General features: G+C 36.8%; 1 protein-coding gene across 2 annotated transcripts in view; it reads left to right on the top strand.

Annotated features, from left to right (window-relative positions):
- Window positions 1–12,572, top strand: part of LOC138149678 (arylsulfatase F-like) — a 42,944-nt gene that overhangs the window by 16,669 nt on the left and 13,703 nt on the right. For both annotated transcript variants that reach the window (XM_069072847.1, XM_069072845.1), the window contains 2 exons: window positions 395–526; window positions 6,518–6,941. In XM_069072847.1, the coding sequence (XP_068928948.1) occupies window positions 395–526; window positions 6,518–6,941 (556 nt within the window). The remainder of the gene's footprint in view (window positions 1–394; window positions 527–6,517; window positions 6,942–12,572) is intronic.

The raw sequence follows: 12,572 nt of genomic DNA, 5'->3' as shown, positions 1-12,572 counted from the left end.
TCCAGGATTTTCCAAGCAAACCATCATATCATCGGGAAATACGGGTAGTTTTAACTTCTCTTTATGCTTTTAATTTCCTTCTCTTATTGTATTGGTATTGTTATAGTATCTCTATTTCAGATTATGCTTGATTTCAGTTTAAGATAGATTTTTTATGATATTAAAAAAGTACATTTTACTTTGTACTGTTTGGGGCATAAAAGAGTTGAATTTTATCAAAGGTTCTTTCTGCAGCTAATGAGATCATATGGATTTAGAGGCTTTGGTTTTTCATATAATTGATTGTGTTGATTATTTTCCTATTGTTGACCCATCTTTGAAGTGCTGATATCCAAACTGTCATCACATGACTCATTGTTGGGTGGTTCGTTTTTTTTTTTTATTTTAATTTCAGGAATGGTCTCTAGAAGTGTCATGCGTTCCCATAGTGTCTTCAACTCTCTTGGGGCCAGTGGAGGGCTCCCTCAGAATGAAACCACATTTGCAGCCACCCTAAAGAAGCATGGTTATAGAACAGCACTGATAGGTATGTGGAAATCACTTTTTTTAAAATTGCTTTTCCTTCCCATTCCTTCTTCCCTCTCCATCCCATGCCTCCCAAAAATATTATGAGAGGTATGAGACTTTGCAATATTGGCAGACTCTGCATTTGAGTGATGAGAATTTATTTTATTTTATTTTTTTATAAGGAATTGGGGTTAAGTAATTGCTCAAGGTTACACGGCCAGTTATTTGTAGGTGTGGTGCTAAGTATCAGAGCCCGGATTTGATTCCAGGTTATCCCAACTTTGGGGCCAGTGCTCTTACTCACTGTACTACCCAGCCTCCCCGAGCATTTATTTTAAAAGAGTTGATTGACAGAATTGAGATAATAAAAATAGCTATTCAACTTACGCAGGAGTTTGGAAATGTATAATCAAGAGTTTAATCTAAGCATTAAATGGTTTTTTGTGTTCTTTTACAGTAACATTAAAAACACTGAAAGTATACACATACAAATGAGATCTTATAGTTGTAGGTATTCCCTCTGTCTATGCGAGTCTGAAGTCATCAATACCTTTCCATTCTTGGCATGCATTGTTCTTGTTCTTTAATCAGTTTGTTCCAGATGCTTTGCCCTGGTGGCATTTCTCACTTTGTCTTGGCATCTGACTATACCAGTAGAGTTCATTACTGGTTGATTGAATGATGTACTTGACAATGACTATCCCACGCTTTTGCTACACAACCAGTTAGTCAACTACATTTATTCATCTCTTGCATTATGCCAGGCATTGTGTTAAGCACAGAGGAAACAAAGAAATACAAATATATTCTTTGTTCCCTCAAGGAGTTCAAATTGCACCTTCACTTTTTCTTGTCTATTCTTCGTGAGTGTCTTTTACCCTCATTCTCTTTTGTAATTCCTAGCTATAACCTGCTCATAACCACCATGTGTCTTTCTATTAACCTCAATGCTTGCTCAAATTAAAGTAACATTTTTTTAAAGCAAGTGGGGTAAGTAACTTGCCCAAAGTTACAAGGCCAGTTTTTTGTGTGGATGTTAAGTATCTGAGGCTGGAACGATCCCTGGTCCTCCCAACTAGCGCTCTTACTCACTGCGCCACCTAGTCGCCTCTAATAGTAACATGTTTTTATGAGGGTTTATTTTTTTTCCAGACATTGTTTTTATTCCTTCTTAAAATTCTCTCCACTCTGTTGATCTGAATCCATCACCTGCCTCCAAGTCAGGGTCGAAAATGTTGGTATAAGGAGGCTTATACCCTACCAGCTCTACCTGACTCTATTCTTTGGCACTTACAAAATTGAGTGAAGACCTGGGATAAGATCATCCTTCCCCCCTTATACACACACACACACACACACTCACACACACAAACATACTTACAAACACACACACGCACAATTATGCACCCAGACAGAAGTACTGACATATATGCACAGCCTCTTTTATCAACATTAGTATTTATTGTATTCCCAGAGTCACCCTAACTCTTCCCATTCCACATATCCAATACTTTCATAGGAAAATTAAAGTTTTTTTTTAAATCTCCAATGAAATTTTACCTGTATGAAAATACAAGGGATTAAGGAATTGGAACTGAGAGGGACTCCAGATTTCAGTTAATCCAATATTTTCATTTTACAGATAAATAAATTGGGGCTCAGTGTGACTCAGTGACTCATCTAAGGTTTTCTAGCTTATTAGTGGTGAAATGAGACTTACAGAAAAGTTTCCTTACCCCCAGGTCACTGACCTTTTAACTACATCAAACTATTATTCACTAACTCTTAGAAAAGAAATTCATTCCAGCTGTGCTATGATTGATATTTACTCTCTGCCCTAATTTCCTCCCTCCCGTCTCCATCTTTCACAACATGCTTTGAATAGAGTCATAAACATGTGTGAGAGATCTATAATTGTATTTCTTGTCTGTCACCTGGCTTATATCTCTGTGTAGGAAGACATATAGGACTATACTTGTATGTTCCTATATACATGCATATAAGTATATCAACACATTTTAAATAGCATTTTAATATCAATTTTTCTTATTTAAAAAAACCCAAAGCCCTATGACTTAGATAAGACAGTACAATCTCTGATTTAAAAACAAGAACAAAAAGAACAAAGCTAACAATGAGCAACTTAGTTACCTTTGAGTAACAAAGCAATCTTTGAGGAGTAGGAGATAAAAACTACTTGCAAAACAAAAGATATTGGTTCAAGTTCCAACTTGTGTGAATTTGACAAGAAATGTCATCTCCCTGGGTACAAAGTTTTTCATCTGTGAAATTAGATGGGTGGGCAAAGCCTCTTTCCAGTCTATCATTATATGACTCTGAAAGAAATGAAGATATTTACATTATATGGTAAGTGAACAGAGGAAGAACTGAAATTCCTTTTTCCTAATTCTAGTTAAGCTCCATCTTTATATCCTGTATATTTTTGACAATTCCCTGAAGTTCTCTGTACCTTTGTTCATCTTTTTATAGCTCCTTTCTTTCATGAGAGGCCCCCAGAATAATTATCCCAAGTTTAAGTTATAGTGTGGTCCTGCATCCACTGAAAATAAAAGCTCACAAATTCCCATTGATATACTTAAATTTATCTAGTCAGTCAGATGACATAACTATTTCACTACAAAGGCATGATACTATACTAAAAATGGCATAATGTACAGTCTTGGTAATATGTTATAATCTTTTAGCTAATATTTTGGTTTTTGCATCCACATTCTTTAATGAAATTGGTCTATAATTTACATGGCAACTTCATTAAATATTTAAAAGAATAACAAGTTGTACATAATAGATTTGCAGTTTCATGCACAATCATCTTCTAAAAATTCTACTATGCTTTGGAAAAACTTGTTTTATTCCTTTTATTTTTGCTTTTTGGAGGGGGAAAGGCAAGGTAATTGGTGTTAAGTGACTTGCCAAGGACACATGGCTAGTAAGTGTTAAGTGTCTGAGGTTGAATTTGAACTCAGGTCACTGTGCCATCTTGCTGCCCCTGTTTTATTTCTTAAAAAAAGAGAGAGAAATGGAATAATAGAGAATGTCACTGTATACCTAAGGAACACTATTCCATAAATATAAACATCATAAGTGGTAATATGGGACATACATAGGGATCATAATTAAGGAATATACACATAGGTAACATGTGTCCAGGAAATACGTCCTAAGGGAGAACTCACTCTTCTGGTAATGTTATTGCACAGCTCTCACTGGGCCTGCTCCCTACTGAGTACAGAGTATTACTCTCCTGGTTCCTACTGATCTTGTGATAACTGCTGGTGAATTTTGATAATGTGAACCCAGATAAGTATGGTTTCACTGGTATCTAGTGAGTATTTATTCTACTGGTCTCATTCTCATGGTTTCTGCTGGGAATTGCTCCCTGATATTAACTTTCTGGCTTTATCTCTTTAGGAATGCCAGATATCTCACCTCAAGTTTATTTATTAAGATAGGCCCTCATAGCTAGCAACTCTCCTAAATAAAAGCAGTGTCACAGCTCTTTGGTCATAGCCACTCTATCTAGCTAACAAAAGGCTGGAGGACTACTCTCAGGCTAGGATTAAGTATTTTTTTTTACAACTATATATCTAAGCAAACAACTAGGCCTCAAAGAAAGACAGTTCCCCCATGTCTTCTTTGGTTTGGCATGCAAATTAACATAATCCAAAATAAGAAATAAGCTTTAGAACATTCTCTACTCACTTCTACATCATTCTTATTCTTAGTATACACATCTGTGAGTAGCAAAATCCTTACTGCTTTGGTGAATAATTTTGGGCAACCAAGTATAACTCTCATTGTATACTAATATTTGAAATGAATATAACAAAATTGCTCTAATCACCTCACAAGGATTTATGGGACAATTTATGTCAGAACACCTGTATAATGTATAAATAGTGAGACTGAAAAGTCCTAGAAATTTTCTTCTCTTAGGAATACTATCTTATTCAATTAACAAGTCAGGCAGAGTATTTCTAGGCTAAGATTAAATAGTTTCTTTTTAATTCTGAACTGTACAAACAATATACCATTATAGTGAGACAACCAGTCTCTCTGCTTTTCATACAAATAATATAAGTCTTAACAAAAGGTAAGCTAAGGTGCTTCAGATATTCTAGTATGTAGATGACATTGCAGTGATTCTTGCAAGCCACTAGATATTGTAGAGGCTTCAGGAAGAGATCTACAATCACTTGAAGGAGTTTAGCTTTTTAATCAGCATAGAATAGACCAAGTTTAAAGAATTCCTATTGTATTGATCAGCAAATATTTGAAGTGATAATTGTCTTGAACTTGCCCAACAGTATGTATATCAAGGACAAACAGTACATATGACCAATGAGCTAGTCCTGGTGCTAAAAATTAGCAGGAAAGGAGGCTAAATTGCTTTCATAAAGTTGTAAAGCTCTTTCGCTGACTCCATTTTCACACAAAACCAATTTACCATCTTATCAGTAAGTACCATTTTATGGGTGCTGTTATGTGGCAATAAGATATGGAACATGAATGTCACTAAAGATGGGAATTACAAAGAGCATAATCAAAATGTGCGTGAGGGATGTGAGTGGATTCAACATACAACCACTAAGGAATTCCAAAGAAGTACGGAAAAAAAGAACATCATCAAAGAATGATATGAATCGATGAAGAGATGAGTTGACCACAACTTGAGAACTAGGAGATAGTATTCTATTTGTACCTTCATATTAACTGGAGAAAGTAAAGAAGACCTCCAATATGTTGACATGACTTCCTGAATTGAACATTTGGAAGAATATGGAAAAGAGTCATATATGATGGAAATACATGGTCAAGTTGTGATTTGCATCACTGAAGGGTGCTTCCAAATCGATGAGTTACGTATATAAATAAGGCTACTTCTTGACAAGATCACTTCAATTTCCAAGTATGTTATTCCTCAAAAATTACCTTTAAATAACTTTTTGAAAATTTTGTTGAAAATATACTGCAATTGGGGCAGTCAGGAAGCACAGCAAGTAAGAGCACCGGCTCCTGTGTTGGGATGACCTGGAGATCGAATCCCAGGCTAAGACACTTAGCAGCTACCCAGAAACACCTGGCCGCGTAACCTTGAGCAAGTTACTTAACCCCAATTGCTTAGGGGCGGCCAGGTGGCTCAGCGAGTAAGAGCACCAGCTCCAGTGTCAGGATGACCTGGATCAAATCTGGGCTCAGATACTCAGCACCACACTCAGAAATAACTGGCCGTGTAACGGTGAGCAAGTTACTTAACCCTGATTGCTTTAAAAAAAAAAAAGAAAAGAAAATATACTGCAATCTACTCATGCTAGCCATGCATTTGTCCATTGTCCTTTGGGATATGTGCTGCTTTGATCTTTATTTCAAATCAACAATCATTTGTTAAGCATAATAATTTATTATATATATATATATATAATTTGTTATATAATTTATATAATATATATAATATATATATATATATAATATAATTTGTTAAGCATCTAACTGGTATTGGAGATACAGATATCAAAATGAAAAGGCCCCCCTGCCTTCACAGAACACACATTCTACTGAAATCTATGATCCTGTGTCATTCACCAAGGATTTTAAATAATTACTAACAAGAAATTTCCATTTACATGATTCCATGAGGTGTACAAAATGCTTTATATTCTTTCTGCTTATGTACCAAAAATGTATCCATTATGCTAATCAGAAACATCCCCCAAAAAACAACATCAACAGCAAACAAAACAAAACACTGTGCAATAAATGAATCAGTCGAAGGAAAGATTTTTAGGGAAGGAAATGACACTGCATATATTCATTTCAATAGACTTTTGTTCAATGCCTACTGTATGTTTAAGCATAAGGCTTTAGATGACTTCTTTTTTTCCAATTTGGTCTTCAAGAAAATGAAGATTTACCAAGAATGTTTTTAGTACATTAAGGTATACTGCATATTAATGCTATCTAAAGTAATAATTTCTATTTTTACTTTCAGGTAAATGGCATCAAGGTTTAAACTGTAAATACCGGGATGACTACTGCCATCATCCTAACCACTATGGCTTTGACTATTTCTATGGCATGCCATACACACTTGCTCCCTCTTGTTGGCCAGATCCCTCTCGTGACACAGAATTAGCCATAGCAAATAAACTTTGGTTTTGCATGGAGCTAATCATCATTGCCGTTCTTACGCTGACCGTGGGAAAACTAACTCATCTGGTCTCCATTCACTGGCTGTTTATTATCTGCATTATTTTATTCGGCTTCCTTTTGGCCTTTTCTTGGTACTTCAGTTTCCAAAATGGTCTGTATTGGAATTGCATTCTCATGAGACAACAGGAAATTGCAGAGCAACCTATGAAGGCAGAAAGAGCCAGCTTAATTATGCTGAAGGAGGCAATTTCTTTTATCAAAAGGTAACAGTTCCATTTTCTTTAGCTGCCTCTTTCCTTGGTCCTGTGCTTATTTATGTTTAAGTTTAGATGACTTATTACAATGAATTTTTTATTTTGACTTAGACAAATTTTTTACTTTGACTTTGAATTAAATGACTTCCTTGAATATGACAATGGAATGGCTTTGTGGTCCTGTAGAAAGGACACTGGAATTTTTGTTGTTGTTGTTTATTTCAGAATTAAATTCAAAATTAATCTTGAACTCTAACCTTATGGTCCTCTAACATGTCATAGACTTTCTTGATGATAATATTTGACTCATAAATGATGCTTTAAAGTTTATAGAATTTTACATATCTCATAACAACTTTGTGAGGGGAGTGCTATTGACATATTCATTTGATAGATCAGGAAATTGAAGATCAGAAAGGTTAAGTTACTTGCTTGAGTCATATAACAAGTAGACATTCAAGATCAGGTTGAACTCAGGTGTCCTTGATGTCCAGTCCAACCCTATTCCAGGTGGTTTGCTTCTCAGATTACTGAAGAGCAGCTCTGTGCAAAACCTTCTGATAAGCACAATAAGACACACAAAGAAGGACAGGTTCCATTTCCCTTTTCCTCTGTGGGGGTGGAGCTAGAGGGGTGGGGGTGAGTATGTTCGGGAGAGTCCTCTGACGGCAACAGCATATGGTCTATATCCTGAAAAATGGCTAAAAATTCAAAAAAGAACTTTAGGTAAAGTCATTCCAAAATGAGGAAACCAGAGGATATCAAAAATTACATAAAAAAACTTAATCTTTCATGTTCTTGATTAGTAGTGACAAAAAATAGCAATATTTTCTTAGGAGTTTTCTGACAGAAAATTATTTTAATTCTCTGCGGAAACATTTAAAACTGATATAATCTCTTCCAGTGGTCAGTCATTATGCAATGTGGTATGCATAATAGAACTCTGAGGCCCACCTGAAACCTGGGAGTTGGGAAGGAAAGATTAGAAAGGAAAATGAAAAGAAAAAAAGGGAAGATTAACACTGCTGAACAGTTTACTACTAGTGATAAGTCAAGTAGCAAAACTTGTAGAAAGGACAAACACTCTCCCTGCCCCACCTCCCACCCCCATGCACAAAGATGGAAAAAACAGTACCTCTTCCACTCGAACCATCCAGGTAAATTGTTCTCTTTTTGTAAGAGATATAAGGAGCTAGTCTAACAGGTTGGTGCTAGCAAAAATACTCGTGGAACCCAGTCATGAATAGATGAGTTTCACTTTAATCTAGTTAGGTTTTTCTTATCCAGAAATTTCATAGGGAGCTACCATGACTTCAGAAAACTAAACCAAAGAAAGCAGCCATCTCAGGAAGTCTGACTTTGCATTGTTGTTAGGCCTAGACATGCTACACAGATAGAATTGTTTGTAGGTATATTTTCCCATTTCATTTGTCCATGCTCCTTAAATAGCCAGTTTAATATTTTTTTCCCATAGGTTTTGAGCACCTGCTCTTTCCTCAATATAGGAATATCATTATCTTGTATACCCATTAATCATTGTTGTTGCTTAGTCATTTCAGTTCTGTTGGACACTTTGTGACCCCACTTGGGGTTTTCTTGTCAAAGACACTGGAGTGGTTTGCCATTTCTTTTTCCAACTCATTTTGAAAATGAGGAAACTGAAATAAACAGGGTTAAGTAACAGTAATGCTCAGGTCCGATTTGAATTCAGAAAGAGAAATTGTTCTGACTCTAGGCTGGGCACTATATCCACTGTTTCATCTAGCTACCCCTACACATACATTGGTCATTACCCAACAGTTAGTCAACTAGCACTTATTAAGTGTCTACTGTGTGCTAGGCAAGTAATGAAGATATAAAGAAAAGGAGTCAAGATGGCGGAATAGAAGCAGGACCTCTGAGTGGCCCTGGCTTCCACCTTCCCCAATCAATGTAAAAAGGGGACTCTGAAAAATCTTTGGAGCTGCAGAACCCACAAAATGACACACAGAAGCTAACCTCCCCTGAGAACAGCCTGGCAGGCTGGCAGGAATTGGCCAGAGCAGCTCTCTGGGAGCCGAGTCCAGGCGGTGTGAGCCAGAGGTTTTAGTCCCAGGGTGGGCCTGACCAGCCACTGGCCGGAGGGACTACAGATCAGCAGCAGCTGTGGCCATTTCCAGAATTATCAACACATAGATGCGAAGGACAAATTGAGAGGTCAGTGAAGTCTGGACTTTGGGACACAGTAAGTAGGAGTGTGTTGGCTTTTGTCCCTGGAGCAAGAAGCCGATTAGATGCCAGGCACATCCAGCCAGCACAACGTTGAAGCTTTAGCTTCTGGCCTGCAGAGTGTAGGGGGACCAAGAAACCAGTATGAGGGGTAATCCAACCAGTCTGAGGGGTAATCTGTCTTGCTTTAACCTGCTTGGATCTGGATTGCAGTCTTGGGTGGAGGTCCTGGGGTGTGTGTTCATCTTGCCAGAGCATGTGGAGGCCTCAGAGAGGGCACCCACCTAATATCTTTAGCAGCTTAGAAAACACCAGTGTTTGGGACAAAAGCTCCCCTGACTGGTGGCAGAATCCTACTGTTGCAAAAAGCCCAGGGGTAAAGTGACTAAGGGGTGACATGACTAGGCAAAGAAACAAAGCAAACAGAAGATCACAACATTAGACTCCTATTTTGGGGACAATAAAGAGCAAAGCATGGAAGAGGAGGAAGACAGTGAAGTCAGAACTCCTGCACCAAAAGCTTCAAAGGAAAATACGAGCTGGTTACAGGCCATAAAGGACCTTAAGAAGCAGATAAGAGAAGTGGAGGAAAAATTGGTAAGAGAAATGAGAACAATGCAAGAAAATTATGAAATGAGAGTCAACAGCCTGATTGAGGAAAACAAAATCTTAAAAAAAGACTGACTCAAATGGCAAAAGAGGCTCAAAAAGACAATAAGGAGAAGAATACCTTAAAAAGGTGAATTTGCTAGATGGAAAAAGGATCTCAAAAGCTCAATGAGGAGAGTCATTGCTTCAGAATTAGATTGGAGCAAATGGAAGCTAATGACTTTATGAGAAATCAAGATGCTGTTAAACAGATCCAAACAAATGAAAGAATAGAAGGCAATGTGAAATATCTCATGGGAAAAACCACTGATCTGGAAAATAGATCCAGGAGAGATAATTTAAAAATTATCGGACTACCTGAAAGCCATGATCAAGTAAGAACCTAGAAATTATCCTCCTGGAAGTTCTCCAAGAAAACTGCCCTGATGTTTTAGAACCAGAGGGCAAAATAGAGTTTGAAAGAATCCACCTGAAAAAGATCCCCAAAAGAAAACTCCTAGGAATATTATAACCAGGTTCCAGAATTCCCAGATTAAGGAGAGAATATTACAAGCATCCAGGAAGAAACAATTTGAATATTGTGGAAACACAATCAGGATTACTCAGGATCTGGCAGCTTCTACACAGCGGGATCGAAGGGCTTGGAATATGATATTCCTGAGGTCAAAGGAGCTGGAATTAAAACCAAGAGTCACCTACCCAGCAAAACCGAGTATCATGTTTCAGGGGAAAATATGGTCATTCAGTGAAATAGAGGATTTTCAAGCATTCTTGCTGAAAAAAAAAACAGAGTTGAATAGAAAATTTGACATTCAGATACAAGAAGCAAGAGAAGCATGAGAAGGTAAACAGGGAAAAGAAATCATAAAGAACTTATCAAAGTTGAACTATTAACATTCCTACTTGGAAAAAACAATAATTGTAACTGATGAAACTTTTTTCAGTATGAAAATAGTTGAAGGGAATGGAAATATATATGTCTATATATGAGGGTATATGGGCATATGAATACATATGTGAATGTGTGTATATATGTTTACAGGTATACATAGAGGGCACAAGACCAATTTAACAGGAAGGGATGATACTTAAAAGGTGAAATTAAGAGGTGGGAGGAATATAATGAGAGGAGATGAGGAGATGCACAATGGGGTAAATTATCTCATATAGAAGAGGCGAGAGAAAATGGTGACAGTGGAGGGGAAAAATAGGAAGGCAAAAGGGAATGAGTAAAACCTTATTCTCATTTAATTTGGTTGGGGAGGGAACGAAATACACACTAAATAGGGTATCTCACCCTCCAGGAGAGTAGGGGGGAAAGGGATGAGAGGGGGAATGATGGAAGGGAGGTCAGGGTTGGGGGGAGGGAAGTTGGAAGCACCCACTTTTGAAAAGGGATGGGATCAAAGTAGAGAATAGAAGAAGTGGGAGGTGGGATAGGAGGGAGGGAAATATACTCAGTCTTTTACAATATATATACTATGTTATTGTTTTGCATTAGCTACACATATACAGCCTATACTGAACTGCTTATATTCCCAGTAAGGGTGGGTGACAAGGGAGGAAGGGAATGAGTCTGGAATTCAAAGTTTTAAAATCAAATGTTTATATATATATATATATATACATATATATATATATATATTTATATATATACTATTAGTAATACTATTTTACATGTAAATGGGAAATAAGATATACAGGCAGTGGGGCATAGAGATCCACCATGCCCTACTGGAAAAATTGAAAGGGGTAATGGAGAAAATATGGGAGAGAGCAGATTGGAGGAGGGGATATCCTGTGGGACTGTTATTTTGGGGCAGTGGGTAGGGGAAAACAGGGAGAAAATTTGCAACTCAAAATCTGGCGGAAATGAGTGATGTAAATCAGAAGTTAATAAAGCATTTGAAAAATAAAAAAAAATTAAAAAAGAATATATAAAGAAAAGCAAAAATAAACGTTCCATTACTTTGGTTCTCAAGGAACTTCCAGTCTCTTCAGGGAGATAACTGTGTAAACAGCTATGTACAAAAGATATATATCTATATCTATATAAAGAGATATTTCTATGGATAAACACACACATATATACCGTGCATGGATGTGCATTTGTTAAATATAGTGTATAATGTATGTGTGTACATATGCACACCCATATACACATGTGTGTGACTTCCCCTAATATATAATACATTACATATAGTGTATACATATATATGTATATGTATATTTGTGTGTGTATTTGCATTTGTATGTAATTGGGGGAAACCTCAGAGGGAATTCCCTAAGATTAATCTGCTTATTCTAACTCTTGTTAATCCAAATTCTTACAGAAAATTCAGAGATTCCAATTATGAGAGAATCCTTTGTATCTTTGATTTATAGTTAGATAGTACCTTTAGAGCAGTGGTCTAAATGCCTTCATTCTGAAGTTGAATAAACTGAGGCCCAGAAAAGTAAAAAGAATTAACCCAAACTTACACATTAGTAGGTTGCAGAGGTGAATATGAACTCGGCTCCTCAGAGTATAAATTGCTGTCCTAATTATCAGTTTGTACCCACTTTCTCATTTTACTGAGTCACAATTTTTCAGTATTTCAAGGTTTTATTAATGCCTTTTGTACTCATGTCACAGTACTGTTTGGATGGACTCTCCCTTTTCTGTGTATAATCTCCCAACACTGCCCTGCTTTCTTGTGTCCGAGTGAGCATTTTTAGAAGTAAATATTTTTCTGCCTATATAGTAGTATAAACACTTCGTACTTCTTAAACTGAAAATATCCAGTATTGCATGATTGACTGCTCTACTCCAGAATTCTCCAA

Source organism: Petaurus breviceps, unplaced genomic scaffold (genome assembly GCF_028583685.1).
Source record: "Petaurus breviceps papuanus isolate PSGF00001 unplaced genomic scaffold, PetGlider_PUasm1.0 90849, whole genome shotgun sequence".
NCBI classification, from domain to species: Eukaryota; Metazoa; Chordata; class Mammalia; order Diprotodontia; family Petauridae; genus Petaurus; species Petaurus breviceps.
The sequence above is the reverse complement of the archived record's forward strand: the minus strand, read 5'-3'. Positions and strand labels throughout refer to the sequence as shown.